The sequence below is a fragment of the Erithacus rubecula genome, assembly GCF_903797595.1.
Source record: "Erithacus rubecula genome assembly, chromosome: 10".
In the NCBI taxonomy this organism is placed as follows: Eukaryota; Metazoa; Chordata; class Aves; order Passeriformes; family Muscicapidae; genus Erithacus; species Erithacus rubecula.
Genome location: NC_136662.1, coordinates 16,234,249 through 16,252,156, shown reverse-complemented (window position 1 = coordinate 16,252,156; position 17,908 = coordinate 16,234,249). Strand labels below are relative to the sequence as shown.

At 39.3% G+C, this 17,908-nt stretch overlaps 1 protein-coding gene across 1 annotated transcript in view; it reads right to left on the bottom strand.

The window, feature by feature from the left end:
- Positions 1–17,187, bottom strand: part of PIGK (phosphatidylinositol glycan anchor biosynthesis class K) — a 59,340-nt gene extending 42,153 nt beyond the window's left edge. The window contains exons 1-9 of the mRNA XM_079313358.1: positions 17,054–17,187; positions 15,681–15,734; positions 13,924–14,015; positions 13,247–13,382; positions 11,898–12,009; positions 11,454–11,550; positions 11,002–11,119; positions 10,135–10,245; positions 6,467–6,639 (exon numbers count right to left, since the gene is read on the bottom strand). Of these exons, the coding sequence (XP_079169484.1) occupies positions 6,467–6,639; positions 10,135–10,245; positions 11,002–11,119; positions 11,454–11,550; positions 11,898–12,009; positions 13,247–13,382; positions 13,924–14,015; positions 15,681–15,734; positions 17,054–17,158 (998 nt within the window). The 5' untranslated portion in view covers positions 17,159–17,187. The remainder of the gene's footprint in view (positions 1–6,466; positions 6,640–10,134; positions 10,246–11,001; positions 11,120–11,453; positions 11,551–11,897; positions 12,010–13,246; positions 13,383–13,923; positions 14,016–15,680; positions 15,735–17,053) is intronic.
- Between the last annotated feature and the right edge of the window lie 721 nt (positions 17,188–17,908).

Genomic DNA, 17,908 nt, shown 5'->3' with positions numbered 1-17,908 from the left:
TCACTCTTCTGCCTACAAAAATGCTGAATAAATCCCATTTTGTAGTAAATTCTTTGTTTGCAGTATTACTATCTTTTCCTGAAAGATCAATCTCACCAGAGAGATAATATTTTGCCATCCTACAAATTTTATAAAATAATCTTAACAGTAGCTTGGGCACTTTGGTAGATGTATTCAGCATCTGTTTCTATAGATTTCTGATACTCCTGACCAAACACATAAAACATTCTCATTTTATAGAGTAATATTAAACAGTGCTCAGCAAGCCATCTGTAAATTCAGTACTTTATGTGATCAGAATCACCTTTTGTAATCACCTCTATTTTTCTTTCTACCCTTTGATGCAACTGTAGCTTTCTTGCTCCCCTGATATCAGAAATTCACACTGGTCTATTCAAAGACCTAGCTGGATAGAAAAGAGATGCCTGGCAATAATGCAATTTTTTTTCTTTTTTTGGAGTTCAGCTCTTCTTTCTCAACTTCCATTACACTTCTTTGCTAAAGAACTAGGTCTCAGTATGCCCACTGTGCAGCATAACTTCTCTGAGTGTAGTAGAGCCTTCAGAAACAAGCAGTTCAGGGATACATCTCAATCTTCCTGACCATCATGCAGCTCACCAAAACCAACAACAGGCGTGCAGGGACTTGCATTCCAATAAAAAATGTAAAAGCTCTAGGATGAGAGCTATGGTCCAGCAAATACCTGCCTTGAGAGAGGTCCCTCCTACTGGGAGGGCTGGAAGATGTACACTGAGATCAGTCTATGGTCTTTCAACCATTGGTATATAAATATGTTGTGAAGGCAGACTGCCCCTTTCCCTCCACAGCTTTGGGCAAGACACGGATTTTCAGCAGCAGAAATTTCTGACCATCCAGAAGGTCATCCCTCAGGCTCTAAAAAATCAAGTGCAGCCTTTTCACAATATGAAAGCAGGCAAAAACTAAAAGCATTTGCATATGGCTTAATACTATAATTTTAAAAAGCAGTAATGCTGCTTGAACCTTGGAAATTTAACAGTTATGTGCCCAGATTAATTTCTAGGGCAGAAGGAATGTGAGCTTGGCCTCTAAATTCCAAAGACCTGAGTCCCATAATCACTGCTTCCAGATGCCTGCTTCTCTTCACCCCTGTTTTTTTCACTCACCCAGAAATCACACAAGCAGGGTATTTTAACAGACATCAATGGCAGTTCTGATACTTCTGACAGGATGCAAATAATAGAAACAGAGTTTTACTGAAATTCCCATGTCCTCTCACTGGGCTGAAAACATGCCAAAATTACATGAAAATATTTCCTGATCAGACTTATGCCAAATTCTACAGCTGTTTTCATGGTCTCCTTCAGCAGCAACACAGAGCACACAGCTACAGAAATACCACTAGGAACAGACATTAATTTTTATTTAGCACCTGGGCAGCAAAGCAAGAAGATCAAGCCAGGACTTCCATATAAATAGCACTAGAAAGAATAACAAGCTCTTCAGGAGACTGCAATTATAAAGCAGCCTGCTCAACTGCAAAAATAATAGCAGGTAAAGATCACACAGGGAGGAAAGATGAAGAAGGAATAATGAAACAAAGTAAGAATTTTACATAGGAAAGGTATGAAAAGGAAAGGATAAAGGAAAACAAAATAAAAACCCAATATCAAATATCGTGTGGTATCTAGATATTCTCAAACTACATGATGTTAAAATCTGTTAGATATACTTAAGATCTCCCACTAAATCTGTCATGCAAAAATTTTAGACTGCCTAACACTGTATGTGCCCAAATCAACTGGCATATCTGAGTCACTTGTGAAGAATGTAAAGGTACTAAATGTGATTCAAAAGCTGAGTACAATAAAATACTGCCATTGACTTGCATGTGCTCATGGCACCTCTACCAACCAAGAGGTTTCTTTGTCTATTAAAATTAAACATAGAAATAACTAACTATATATAGGTTCAACAAATTAGCACTGGACTGAAAACGTGAAATGACAGAAGAACAACCTGGTACCAACAGTTGAAGGTTTCTCATAGAAAAAATGAAGGATGCAACACAAAACAAAAATTTGGAGGAAGAGAGGGGGAAAAATCATCAAAGAAAATCTGAGTCAAGAGCTATAGTTTTGAAACAAAACTTTTTTTATTATTACTATCAAAAACACCCCAAAATCTGTCAAAATGCATGGTCAAAATCCTTTCAAAGGAACAAAAAGAAATTGTTCAAAGCTGCTTTTTAAAATACCTTATAAACAGGGACTGTAATTACCAAGCATAGCACTTTAGTGTATTTAAAGTCTTCCCAACACAATTTATAGCTGCAGCTCCTTTCAATACTGTCAGTCATCCTTATTTATTTTATACCAACATTATACTAGTGAGACTGTGCCCTCCTATGTAAATTTTCCTTCTATAGTCTTCATACTAATTTCAGTTGTATTACTTGAAAAGTTCTTTTACACTCACAGGTATAGGAGTGTGTGTATATGTTTATGTCTATACTGACCTATCTTTATGCAAGCAAAGAAACCCCAAGTATATTTTACAAAATACTTTAGGAAATCCAGCTATAACATTTAACAGCAAGTTTTGGTTCACCCATCTTCTTTAATTACTTGTAGGCTATTAAAAAGCACATGGATTACAAAATCCAAACTTACTACTAAGAGAGAATAAATTTGTAAGGCATTAGAGGAAAATACAGTATGTGCATAACTAATTAGTGTTCTTCATGGGAAAAATTATGAAACACATCTGAGGATGTTTGTGAACCTAGAAGTAACAGCTTCTTAATCCCACTGGAAATTCAATTCTGGTGAGTAGAGACCTGTTAAATTCTGAGGGTCTTTTTCTATTTTTACATTACTCTGAAACTGAAACATGCTTCATCTCTACCAGGTTGTCGCCCAGTAGGAGAAGTGGAAAATAAGACAAAAACCTCCCATTTATCCATCAAATTTCCACCGAACAATGATGAGGTTGAACTCCCCGTTTCCACATCCACCTGATTCCTAAGCGATCCCGCAGAAAGGGATGTCAGGCGGTCACGGTGGGGTCCCGGTCCTATCCTGTCCACTGTCCACCCCCGGTCCCAACCACACTGTCCCAACCCCGGTCACACTGTCCCAGCCCCAGTCCCGGTCACTGTCCCATCCCCGGTCCCAATCACACTGTCCCGGTCCCAGTCCCGGTCCCAGTCCGAGTCCCGTTCACTGTCCCGGTCACAGTCCGACTCCCGTTCACTGTCCCGGTCCCAGTCCCGGTCACAGTCCGAGTCCCGTTCACTGTCCCGGTCCCGGTCACAGTCCGAGTCCCGGTCACAGTCCGAGTCCCGTTCACTGTCCCGGTCCCGGTCCCGCCCGCCGCGCTCCCGCTCCGGCGCGCTGGCGCCACCTGCCGGCCCCGGGCCCGCCCGGCGCTGCCTGCCAGGAACCGGGAACCGTGAGCCGGCGGAATCACTGCTAAAAGCGACTTATGAAACGTCAAAGAACTACAGACCGAACGGGGACCTCGGAACAAACCCAGACACTCTTATTTTAACAAAAGCCCACTGAGCTGAGCAGCATCTACTTGTCAAATAAACAAATTGCCTATTGGCTCATAAAGGCTTCAGGACCACACAACAGCATTTAATTATTAAACACATAAAATTGAAAACAGCTGGTGGAAGAGAAGAAAGGACAGGAAAGAGACACCAACACACACACACACACAAGATAAACTGAGACAACATTAGCTAGTGATAGTCTGCAAACAAACCAATTACTCATAATTAACCTGTTACACAAGTATCCCTCCTAACACAAGTGACCAATTTATTTTTTAGGAGAACAGTCACTGCCAGTAGTATCACAATACTTCATAACAGAAGTATTAAATACAAAAGCCTAATTCTTAAAAGCAATGGAACTAGGATGGTTTTATATGATGCTGTGTTTAATTCACTTCTTACTACCCTCGAGGGAAATATTCATCCCAATTTTTAGCAACACTTTCTGCTGATACAGGTCTTTTCCTCATGACAAGAACTGAAAAGTGTTCCAACTGGCTGTAGAGTTACAATCCAAGCTTAAAAAACACACTTTTAATTTATTAGATGTTCTAAAATCCACAAGGCTCCTCCTCCAAAGAAGCAAGATTTCTTCTACTCCTTAATGCTGACTTTCTGAACTTGCATGGGGATTTAGACAAAACATAACCACCTGAAGCCTCAGAACCCTCAGACTGTCAGATTTTCTGCTAAAATTGGCAGCTACAGATCCTGTCAGGACTGAGGCAGCTGCAGAACAAGCCCTTTGAAGTGAACACAGCTTAGACTGAAATAGCTCTGAAAAAAAGGAAATAGCAGAGGAACCTTCTCTTTATTTTTTAAAGCCTTTACTCGCAAATATTCACCTACCACTACGTGGATAGAGAGCAAGGCTCTTCTCCTGCTTAATTAGCAGTTGTTCTCTGTATGAGTCTGAGCCCAAGCCAGAGGAAACTTCAAAGGCCCCACTCATCAAATGTCACGGCGTGAGCTCCACGTGAAGCTGCCAGTTCTGGTCTGGCTGCACAGCTACGGCTCACGCTGGGCTTGGGAGAGGATCTGTGCAACCAAGTAATTGCTAAGCAATTGTGTAACAAAAGAAACTTCTGTTGAAAAGATTTGGCAAAATCACAGCAGGGGGCAAGATGAGAACTTGAACTGTCAGCAGTACAATCCTGATACATGTTCATGCCTCACATGACAGCATCTTCTCTGTAATCAGTGTTTTACCTGAGTAATCAGTGGTTTACCTCTTCGGTTCATTTGGCTTTTAATGTCCTCACCTGCACGTGTGACACCTGCAGCTTTAAAACAAACAAATCAGATCTAACCTTCAGGCTACTGAAGACTGGGTCAGAGTTCAGGCCTGGATTTCATTTTCTGGTTAAGCTCTCTTACACAAATATTAAGTAGCATTCTACTGCCACCAGTATGTAAAAGGAAAAGAAAAAAAGTATCAAGCCAACACTGAGGGAAGGCTAAAACAGAGGACATGATTCATAAAGGAATGAAGCCTCGAGTCTTCATCAAATATTAAACCAATAACATCTTCACACTCAGTAACCAACGTAATACAAATTTTGATGTACTAGTAGTATATCTTGTGATCTACCTTTTGGCCAATAAACCCTACAAACTCTTAAGGGCCCAAGTTCAATTCTCCATTACCTTCTTCTGCTTCATCAGGGCTTTTAAAACAATGTTGGGGATAAACAAGATTAGTCATAACTATTTTGGAATAATTATTTCACTGTTAATAAGCTTGGTTTAGTTCTCTCCAGTAAAACAAAAAAGAACAAACAAGGCTGTGATAGCCCCATCCTTCCCCAGCTGTTTCACCTGAGAGTGTCAGGTAAAATACAACAGCCATCATATTCCCAAAAGGCACAGAATGGTTTAACTGACACTTAGAGGGTTAAGAATAAGCACTCACATTCTTTCATTCAGGAGTCATTCTTACATTATTTTGAGACAATCAGTCATAGCACCTATTCAAAAATCATTTATATGGTATGTACTAATCCATATGATCCAGATATAAATAAAGTATGAAAGTAAAATATGAAATACACTAAATAGTGTAGGATATTTATAATGACAAGGACCAGAATTACTGTTATCTTTAAAATAAATATAAGTGCTATCTGCTGGCTTGAGCAACAGTAAACAACAAGGCAGACAAGAATTTACATAAATTTATATGTTAAAAAGTATTAATCCCTGATATACCACAATATTTCAATCTTTTTTCCCCCCTGTCCTATAGGGCAGTATCATCAAGCACAAAACACACAACAGAAATGGAAGCACAATGCTAAATAAACCAAACAGAACAAGCACATCTTCCTTTACATCTTCCCAATAGGTGGCAACAGAATCCCAAAAATACAAAGAGGTTTATACTTCTTTCTTCATCCACAAAGTAATGGAAGCGCTGTTACAACTTCAATCAATGAACTTGCACCAGTAATTTTAATCAAATGAATCACTGCATGTCAGAAACAGAAATTCTCAGGACAGAATAATGTCAAAGGCCAGAGAATTCAGAGAACTGAAACAAAGCATTTATCAAAAAATAAATTGCTATTGAACACCTAACCTGATGGCTTATACTCAGAGCTTATCTGGTGGGGGCAAACTACCACGAGCAGGAATTGCAGTAACAAAATATTTGAGCAGTAAAGAAGAAATGTTAAGGAAGAAGGAAAATTGTAAACTATTTATGCCGTTGTTGATATCACACCTTGGTCTTAAGCAGCAGGAGTGGGTACTTTTAAACAAAGTTTTCAGCTGACAATTTCATCACAGTAGGAGGTCCCTATTACCTCCCTGACTCCTTGTAAGAAATAACAGCAAGTCAGAGTTCTTTCTCCTTGGCAGTTACACAACTACTTCGTTTCTGTGGCACAAAGCAGTAGAGATGAGGTCTAAATAATGGCTACTTACTTGCTTTCAACTGCAGCCACCTCCCTGTCCAAGGAAAGTGCCTCTGTGGTGATCTCCACCTTCCTGACACTGCCGAAGAAATCTGTGATCAGGACATTCTGAGGGTCCCGCTGGAACAGGTCGGTGCGGTGCCCGGGGGTGGAAACACACAAACTTTTTGGACAGACCTGAAACTGGAAACCAAGATGGACAATCATATCCTGTCCCTCATTCAGCTGTCTACATACACCTTCCAAAATGACACCACTATTAGAAAGAAAGATAAATTATGCATATAACTTGAATTCATTTCAGTAAAAGCTCCATAGCGAAAAAAAAGGTTGAAAAATGCATTAACATCTTGATTAAGCATTTCTGAAAACCTTTGTCCTTACAATAATGCCACTGGAGTTTAAAAATGCTCCTATGAAAGCCAGCAATCAATTACATCTAACTGATAAATGCACAAATATACTGCTGAATATAGATGCAGCAATGATGCTATAACCTTTGAGAAGTCACAGGTGGGCATAAATTCTTCATATTTACCAAAGGAAGGCATGCACAATTAAAAAAGCTTTGATAAGTAGCTATGTTGAAGGCTTCATAAAGAAGCAAAAATTTACATTTTGATTTAAAAAAAAAAAAAAAATCCATCAGTCTAATTTCTAATTTATGGCCCACAAATTAATGCATAGAATCTTCAAATATCAAAAGTGTTTTACTTACATTAAGTTCACAGACATCCTGTGACACCTACAAACTAGCTAGTACCTCATTATCTATTTTACCCATGCATTTTGTCTACATATCAGATTCCCTATATCCTGCACGTCCTGCAACACCTGAAAGACAAAACCACACAAACCCTCCAAAGTTTTCATTTTCACCAAAATGCTATCAATTTTCTCCAGCTTTGCTCCAATTAAGTGCACAAACATAAAAACTAAGTCTCTGAACTAAACTATAAAAAGAAAGCACTTGTTTTAATCACACTATTTGAAGCATAAATTTATACTGCAGTTATACAAGTAAGTCTCTTGCCAAGGTTTTGAGAGTATAAATGTCCAAAAAAACTGCATCAGCACTGAAAGTGGGAAACTGATACTGCACCCAACTAATTCTAACCTGCCCTGCAACAGTTTACTACCACAGCATATTGATATGAATATGAACAAAAGTATGAAGTGACAGTGAGAAGACTTCAGTGTTAAAAACCTACTCATTCACTATCACTGTGAGAAAGGACTGCAAACCATTATACCACAGCACACCAACACTAGTAACTGAGTTCTTCTGACAAAAAAGAAAAGGCAAATGCAGGCTAAGTTCAATACATTTTTTCCTATATTAATTTTTCCAAATGTTTTTAAACAACCCCCCCAACTTTGTAACCTTAACTTTTATAACAATAATTTAGCTATTTTATGACAAATGACCCCTCATTTAGAAATGTAATTGAATCTTATTATAAAAGTTAAAATTTATGACATTTCAATATAGTCTCTATTTTCAGGGAATTGTGATCAAACCTAAAATCAGTCATTTGCACAGTTTTAAGCTATCCCTTAGCAACACAGATGGAGCAGGTGGGGAGTAGGTGGAGTAGATTATGAAAAATGATGTATCATTCTTTGCAGGAATGCAATAGCCAAATCTTAGGTGGATGTGAAGAGAAGCTGTTTCAAGAGTGATTAGAGAAAAGTAAAGAGGTAATGGGATAGAAGTGATCTGACAAATACACAGTACTTCAAAAAGAGAAGACAATTGACATATCAGAAGATCAAACAACTAAAGATCATTTAATTTTAAAGCTAGGTAGTGAGCAACATAAGTTACCCTGATCTTGGAAAGCATTAATTTAAATTTAAAAAGTAAGAGTAGGATAGAGTACCCCTAGTGCCAGAATACCTCCTGCAACTGTTGGGAAAAAAAGCCAACAGGTTTATATCCTTACATGGACTAACCATATGTCATTTTGGAACTCTTAGATGAAGCCTAGAAAAGCACTGACTCAAAGTCAAGTGGTTGCATTTGCTGCAATGCGTGCAGATTATGACTCGGTACCAGATCACAATGGTCTGGGCTGGAAGAGACCTTAAAAATCATTAAGTTCCACTCTCCTGCCAAGGGCAGGGATATCTCCCCCTAGGCTAGCCTCAAAATCCCATCCAACCTGGCCTTGAACAAATTACCACAAATCACAATAAATGTGTGTCCCTTCTCTTGCACTCCCCAAGCATCAATCAGCAGATGGATGTATGATAAGTTGACTTACATGATGCAATAAATTTACCAGTATGGATAACTTCCCTCAGCTCTTCCTGAATATTTGGCATGTAAGCAAAAACACAGTTAGGTATATTCTCCAAAGAGCTCAAAAAATAAATTACTTGGCCAGCTAACAAATTTCTACACTTTTCACAATAATCAGATGAACATCCTGCTGGCCAGACCACCTACACCACATTCCAGAGAGTGTCTTACACAGTAGAAAGTACAGTTCCTTTTTAGGATCTTTTATTATTAACACAAATTAATCTTCTGGTTTACAGTGACATTTGAATGAACAGGCTAGACACTTAATCTTATTAATACTTAATAAAGAACTTGCATATTTTTCTTTACCAAGATTTATTTTAAAGTTACCTGTATCCCAAAATTAGAAGGTATTAAATTACAGGACAGAATTTCATTCCCACAGAAGTAAGTAAAAGAACCTTGAGTCTTAGCCACTTAATCAATTCTGTACCAATATAAAATCTGCCAAGTGTGGGTTGTTTAGAGAGAATTCTAGCACACATGTAGCAGTCAGGCTAACACCATCCTCTGTAGACAGAGGGTGGCATAAAACTTTTGAGCAGCTGCTCCTTTTACAGAAATGAATCTGACAATGTGTTCTGTAAGTGGTAGCTCTTAGATTACTGATGAGGCACAGCAGGATTTACAGCTACAAGATACCAAAGTATGACTACAAAGAAACTAGCACTGGAACAGGTATAAAGGGTTAATAGAGCAAAATACAGTTACTTTTTATGTCATCTCCTCAGTGCATACATCTTACTGCTAGAGAGGCATTTTCATAAATTTTGTCATATGTTACCTGGTTGGCTTTTTCTTTTCCTTCTGCTTCATACCTGAATCTACAATAATGTTTGCCTCAGCTATAATTAAGTCCAAACACTGATGGATTTGCACCTATCTTGCTCTGGAATCTAAGCAGATAGACAGATAAATTAGTCTCTGCAGGCATTTATGAGTGCACTGTTGGAATTTTAACTCTTTAATGACCTTGGCAAAACAACATCAATGCTGCTTTTCCACATCTGCCAAGTGTCTTCTATCCTGGCTTTGGAAGCTTCCTGCTTAAATATTTCACATGCAAATGCTTCATTCTATTGATATGAATATTTAATGAATACTTCATTATTTTTTTCAGTGAAAAATACAAAATCTGGCTAATTTTGATTATTTTTTTCTGGAGCCAGCAAAGCACTTTCAAATGAGGACAATCCTTGAAGTGTTACACAACTACATTTAACAATGGCAAAAACCCTCCCTCCAAAGCTGCTTCCGACAGAAACAGCAGGAGCGTAAAAAGCATTTGAAGAACCCTACAGACAAAACAGATTAGTTTTGGAACTATAACAGTCATTAGCATACTCATGAATGTTGAGTATTCTACTTACTAGGTCATTCATATTTGTCTGACTGGCTGGATGAATTTCTTCCAAGAACTCTAACACATAGAATGTATATCTGTCCATGAGATGAACGCCGATCCCCAGGTCAGGCTGATGCTGTAAAAACAACACAGCAGTTATTGGGCATTTGCAGGAGAAAACTCAGCATTCAGGAGAGGCAACAAAATGTAATAAATGTTGCAAAAGTTAAGTGTAATTTCATTTGTTCTTAGGCAAATTATGCAAAGAAAATGGCTAGCTGTAAAGAAACCTACTGCTGATAAACTGAACAATGCAATTCATTTATTAACTGTATCCTGGTAATATCTGTGTTTCCCAAAAAGCAGGGAACCCCTTCTTAATGGTCCAGCACAGATCTGTGGACTTTGAAAACAGGGCTGGGAGAGCCAGTGTATCTTACAGCAGTGTGTGGGTTCAGGTAATCCTGACCAGCTGCTTTTGGTCTGGCTGGGATCTCTCCTATGGCTCCTTCTGTAATCCAGCTGGGATATAATTACAGAAGGTGAAGGTTAGCATTTTGTTTTGTTTTATATCAAGTATAGTAAATCCTCACAATATAGTAAATTCCTCACACATATCTCTCAGCAGTCTTCCCATAAGATCCCTTGCTATCCTAGGCAATGCATAAACTGGCCAGCAAGCACAGAAATCCATCATTAGCCTGGTGCTAATGGGACAGCACACAAAAACAAGCAGGAATGGTACACTTACAAGTTTTGTCAACCCCCCACAAAATGCCTGATGCATTCATCAATTAGAATAAAGGAAATCTTCAGTTAGAAGTTAGCAGGAAATGTGCTTTTAATTCAGGCATTCTGAAAACTGTCTTCAGGAACACATATATCTACTTACTGATAAAGAATCTTCTCCTACTTGGCTGCTAGCCAAGGCCATTATATTGGGTGAATAAAAGCGTTCATACATGGATGCTCCTTGACAAGTATCAATAATAAACAACAATTCATTGTACCTGAAAGAAAGAAAACAGCCTCCTTACCCATTTCTACTTAAACACCATATACATATTTTGCTTTTTAGTTACCAGGGCAGCTGCTCAGAACCTAAGGAACAGAAGCTCATTGATTTTAGCATGTGAGTTTGCCCAAAGCAATACATTTGAGCAGCTCCAACTGCAGCTGAAAGCAAAAACTAAACTCTGCTTTCTGAATGCAAACTCTTACACTATTTTATGGACAACTGACAGCACCACCACTTGCAGGTAAGTAAGGCCTACCAGTAAGACACATCTCAGAGTATGTTCAGGATATTCAATATTCAATGTCTACATAATGCTTATTTCTTACCTCCTTTTCTGCCACATTTGTTCAAAGGCATCAGCAAGCTCTACATTTGTGATTTCTTCAGAATCTTGAAATTTTAGGAAACCATTTCCACCATGGCCTGACAGAAAAATCAGAAGTTAGGCAAGGATGTAGGTTAAAGGAAGATATACAGCCTAGTTGATGGTTTTTCTAAAACAAGGTAAACACAATTCTGTTTTTCCAGAGACAGTTCAACAAAAGAAAATATTATTACAGTAAAAACAATACACATACACCACTTCAACTGGAAATTATACTGGCTTATTACTGCTTTACAGGCATATATTCTTACTTAGAAAGGCATGCTAAAAAAACAGAAAAAAATCCTTCGGTCGATCCTTTTGTGGATTTGGACCACTGATGCTTTCAACAAACCCATCCAACTGAGCAAGCATCAATAAACTGCACACATAGACCAGCAATTACCTGTCATATATATTAGAATATTGCTTCTGTCATCAGAAAGAAGACGTTTAGACCGTGGTGTGCTTGGTGGGATTCTTCCCGTTAAAACACGCAAGAAATTTTCCACGGTAACCTAAGAACAGAAGCACAAACTAATTTTCTAAAGATAAAAATATTGATCAGCTATAGGATGGGTTACAGAAATTAAATAATGGAACAGTAAAATATGTAGCATATCTAACCAGACATGGTATGGCATAGTATAAACTGCATAAAAATTTTCTGTGCAAGGTTTTACTTCAGGTTAAGAATCATGTGGTACCTTTTACTTCACTACACTAACATCAGCCTGTTGCTTAATTATATCTAATAAATCTACCACCACTATAATTTTTAAATACATCACATCTACATTGATATAAAAACCTGTCAGCACATAGTTTCATTGTGCCAAAGCTGCTCCTGTACTAACAAAATGCTCCAACATTAGTGTGTGTTACCATGGAAAAACAAAAGTTTAAATTCTCTCTGCAACTCAGGAAAGAAAAAACAAGATAAATTTGATTACATAAGTCTAAGTGATCAGATAAGATCCATTTGAGTGCTGACTGCAAGACATCCTATAAAACACCACTCTCTCTTTAAGTACACGTGCAGAGCTCCAATGCCAGTAACAAATCCATACCCAGGAAAAAATATGAAAAAATAATGTAGCTCTATTCCAGTTCTGTGTCTTCACTTCTTTGTATACAGCTTCAGAGAAATAAAAGATCTACTATATACTTAAATACAATCCAAGAAACCTTTAGCAATAATTCCACAGCACTACTAAACCAAGAAACTGATGTGTCATTTTGTCTCAACTGGTAAAAACACTGCCTGGTATGAAGGAATACTATATGAAAACAAATGTGACAGAATACAGACTTTTATACAGTAATTGCTTTGCAGTAATGATTAAGTTATGGCTTTTGATTCATTTTAGGAGAGCATATGCTTAAGATTAGGAATTGAAGTACATCTACCTAATAAATAATTCACTTGCATTCCAATATTTTCACAGTAATTTTTGTGTTGGCAAGATAAGATACTGAACAGTCATTTCCATAGAAATTTCAGTAATGTCATTCTATTCCATTATTCAAAATAGATACACTAAACATGTTTCTAGTATAATGAACTTCAAATACAAACTCAAATATCAAGGAGGGTAGGGGTATGCACTTTAGACTCATCAGCTGATAATAAAAGCCCAGCCCAAAATCAGTAATATGAACAGAAAGACTTCCTCAAAGTTCACAGATGCTACATAAATCTTTAAATTAACACTGAAAAAAAAAAGACTCACTGTTTTATTAAAGCACAGTTACCTCATAGCTTCTGTAATCCACTTCCACATCATCTCCATAGACATTTAGCTCCATGTTTTTATGACTAAACACAGTAGCAGGTTTGGGGTTTCTGGGATTACATGCCATATCATCTGCCAGCATCAAGACAATGTGACTGTGAAAAAGAAGCAAAAAAACATTTCAGACATTCTACTTTCGTGTAACAGTCAAAGAGAAATTAGAACACTATTCAACAATTACAACAAAAGCTTGGATCATTAAAAAGACTCCTGGAATTAAAAGACTCAGTGTAGTTACAGATGTGGAAGTCTTACATCCTAGTACAGTCACAGTTACCAACATCTCCAAACTAAAAGGAAATTAAAGTAGTGCAAGACTCATCTCTCACAGTAGCACTGCCATTGCTGAGTGCATTTAGCAATTTTCACATTATACTTTCATCAATTTGCTGAGTGGTACATTTTTATGGCTAGATCTAATTAGCCAGTTCCAAATGGAAATTTTATTATGCAACTTGTTGCTTTTCCTTTGGAACAACATTGCTGCACTTTTCACCACACTGATATGATTGAATTCTTACTTTTTACTTTTATCCAGTTAAACTGGGAAGAAAAATGTATTTCCATACTGCTTCAGACAGCAAGAGAACTTTAACAGCACATTTGCAAGAACTGAATTCACCAAGATTCCCTCACCTATCAGGAATGCCCAGCCTCTTGACACTTCTGTACACTGAAAGAGTATTTGCCACATGACGATAATTAAACCAGAATCGAGACGTACACACCTTGAAATGAAAAAAAAAACAAATACATATTAAATAGTGTAAAGATGCAAACAGGCCTGACACATTGCATCAGAAGAAAGTGACTACAGGAATATTAAAAATAAAAAAGTATCAACTAGTAACACCAAGAAACTCATTATGGAGTCAAAGTAAGAGCAAAGTGACCTCTAACCAATACAAATACAAATGAATCTGAATACAAATTCTCAGAGCTCTATTTCTACTGTTTTAACAGGCAAGGGGTCAGGGCTCAGCCATTCCCTTTAGTTACACACTCCCTAAATCAGGTTCTGATTCAGACCTTCCAAAAGGTTCTAAAAGAGGTGACTTTAAAACCACAAAAATATTTATGCAGGAAAAAGCATTTAGATAGTTATTTAATTTTCCAGCTCTAAATGTAGAGCTGTAAGTTACACTACATAGCATCTTTTTCTCCACTCTCTTCATAAAAAGAACGGAGCTGTAGCTTAAGTAATAATAAAATTCAACCTGAAAGAATCCCCTTGTGTGTCTATCATTAGGAATTCCACAAAAGCCAGCAAGAATCAGTCCTTGATTGCCTTTCAGCAAGATTTAAAGCTCTGAAAATAAACTGTATCCAATTTAGCTGAACAGTTCAAGATACTGTCATCTGCTCCTTGTCTCCAGTACCTCCCCTACAACACAGTGGAAAGTGCTTCTAAGTTTCAAATGTAGTTATCCACATACAGCACATTAATTCAAGCTATTGATGAGGTGGGATTCCAGTATGATCCCAGTGCCTGACATTACTTCAAACTTCCCTGTTTTACTGCTTAAAAATTAGTAGCAATTGTTACAAAACTTAACGATGAACCACTCAGAAAATAAAACCAGCAGAAAATCTGTTCAGCAGAGAAAGTATTGTCCTTGGACATAATTTTCCACCTTTCTTTGTGTGTTTTTATGGTACTAATAAAAGCATATATTTGTTAATAGTATTAAAATAGTATGTAATGTTTTATTCGTTTCAAGCTTGTACATTGTAGAATATAGAAATTATTCCTTCAATTAGTTACTGTTAACTTTCCTTTTATATTGCTCAGTTTTAGTATCTGGAAAACAAACAGCTGCTACTGAGTAATTACAATAGTGTTCTGAAACAAATTAGTCATTAAGACCTGAATTGTGATTAAGAACCAATTGTGCAGCATGATTCAAAACTAATAAAAGTTACATGGCAAAGAAAAAAAGAATGAGGGCAAGAACAGTTAATCTAAACACTATATTGCCTGAATTGATTTTATTCCCAGCCTGTTATCACAAGTTAACAGATTGAATAAGAACAAAAATGAGATATAAATTCTAGCTTTCTGGTCAAGAGACCAGACTTCCCTGCTATCAGAATTACACCTTTTTTTCAATATGCAATATGCTACATTAACTATTTTAATGCTTTCAGAACTTTTGTTTTATAAATCTGCCATGTGGCTAGACACATTCAGTGCTTGAAATTCTGTCATACTGAAAACATAATTTCATTATAATGTAATAAATTTTCAGGCACAATTTCTAATTTATTAATTTCCAAATGAATTCTTTCCATTTCTTTCAAATGAGCACAACTCTTGAATGACTGTTGCAATTATGCCTCCTGATGAAAAATTGTCCATTTTATTGGAAGAAAACAACCTGGATCATGCTTACCAAAACTGCCCAGTTATTTGTATGTCCACTTCTTAAAAACTGCTCTGCTTGATCCTAAAGGATGAAAAAAAATTTAGATTTTTCAGCAATAAGAAAGAAATGACCATTCATAGCTTTGTTATTTCCACAATAGTGTTCAGTGCATATGTTTATGACACATTAACACTGAATAAACCTTAGAAAAGCTAGGAGAGAGGTAATTTTCTTAACATTTGCCCCTTTTATGTGAATCACAGGTGAATTTCACATCTCATGTTCCAAATCTTTCCCTGAAACTTGCTACAGAACAAAGAGGAATTATTAGTCACTTGCACCTAAGTTAAAACCAAAAGCCCACACACCTCTACTCCAAAGGACACTCCAAGAAGAAGATAATAAGATTTATTGACCTACAGTTCCATCCTTAATGAGAAAAGAGACTTGGATTCAACTTAATTTTCAAAAGCAAGTAAGAGAATCTGAGAGTTTAACCCACTTTAGGTCCAAGGTGATTGCATTTATCTTCCAAAATCAGGATCTACAACAGCAACCTTCTGTATAATCTGTGCTCTCCATAGTTCCCACTTTCCTTTGCAGATGAGAGGGCCCTTTCCTTAACAGAGAGCATAAATCAGGACACAAAAAGGGCTAAGACTGCAGAGGTAAGAGAGTCTCACAGGACAAAATCTGCAGACTCTCAAATCAGGCTCTATTAACTCTGAGGAGCTCTGGGATGATGCTTGTGGTCCTACACAAAACACACGGTAACAGATACAGTGATGTACTTGAAGCAGCAAACAACTTGCAGTTTAATTAGTCATCCAGAGATTGCAGGAATATTTCTATTGTTCGGGGTGCGTGGGTTATTTGGTCCTAGTTGTAATTAATTTCAAGCATAACAACTTTTTAATAACGCAAAATTTAAAAGCAAACAACACTCCAGATGTAGCGTGGGCACAGTGCATTAAGCTAACTGCTGAAACATGACATTACTCCCACCTGGCAAACGCACTGGCACCTGCGGGACGGGGAGCCCGCACCGGGCACCCGCTGCGCGCTACCGTGCGTGGCCGGAGAAACTGAATGTCAGAAACGCGCAAGAGGATGGAGAGTCGGGGGTTTGTAACTTTCGGCAGCCGGCACACAGCACAGGCGGCGGCACAGCCGCCCGGCACCGCGCTCTGGGCACGGGCAGCGCCGGGGAGCGCGGCTCAGAATCGGAGCCCGTCCTACCGACAGAGCCCGTAAGCGCTGCCAGAGCCTCCGGACAGCTCCGCGGGCGCGCTCGCTGCCTGCGGAGAGAGGCGGTGCGGGCACCGGCAGCACTGAGCCCGAGGCGCCGCCCGCCCGCCCGCCTGCTCTCGGGCCCCGCCGCTGCTCCCCCAGCCCCGTACCTGGAGGCCGCCGGCCAGCGCCGCGCCCCAGCAGCCCAGCAGCAGCAGCAGCAGCAGCGCGGCGGCGGCGCGGCCCCGGGAGGCGCCGGGCACGGCAGCCGCCATCTCCGCCCGCCCCCGCGCGCTGCCGGAAGGGGGCGCGGCCTGTGCGCAGTTCCGCTGCCCGCGGCGGGGCCTGCCGCTGCCGCTGCCGCTGCCGGTGCCGGTACCGGTACTGGTACTGGTACTGGTACTGGTACTCTGGGCACGCTCGGCGCTGCTCGGGCTCCCGGCTCCGCACAGCAGAGGCTGCACTGGCAGCCTCTGGCCCTTGCCTGGGGCGCACGAGTTCATCGTGGCTCCGCCATGAGCTGGTGCGGGAAAACACTGGCCGCGCATCTCGCCTTTGGCTTGGTTGGCTCCTGCGGATATAACAGCAAGCGTCTCTCTCAGCCTTCCAAAAATCCCATGAAATCCTGGGCTCCGTTGGAGTCACTGAGAGGGCAGGGCATGGCACGGCGAGCTGTGTGCCGAGGGTGTCCACAGAGCTGCCTTGGAGAGTGCAGGGGAGGGGAGAGGACCACCTTTGGCAAGGGAGGGAGTGGGATCTAAGGTAGATTTTTTTTTTCCCCATGAAGCCTTGCTATAGCTTTGCTCGTAGTGCATGAATCCCTCAGAGCTGACACATCATCAAATTTTTATTTCACTGTACTGAACCACTTGGTGTGATTCTTTTTATTCCAGCTACCTCATCTTGTCACTGCCTTGTTCAATTGCCTGATGCCTTCCATTAGTGGAGATGTGGAATCTGTCCTGAGCCATGGAAGCTATTTCCTGCTCCATGTACTTGTCACCAGTAATGACTTTCTCAGACAG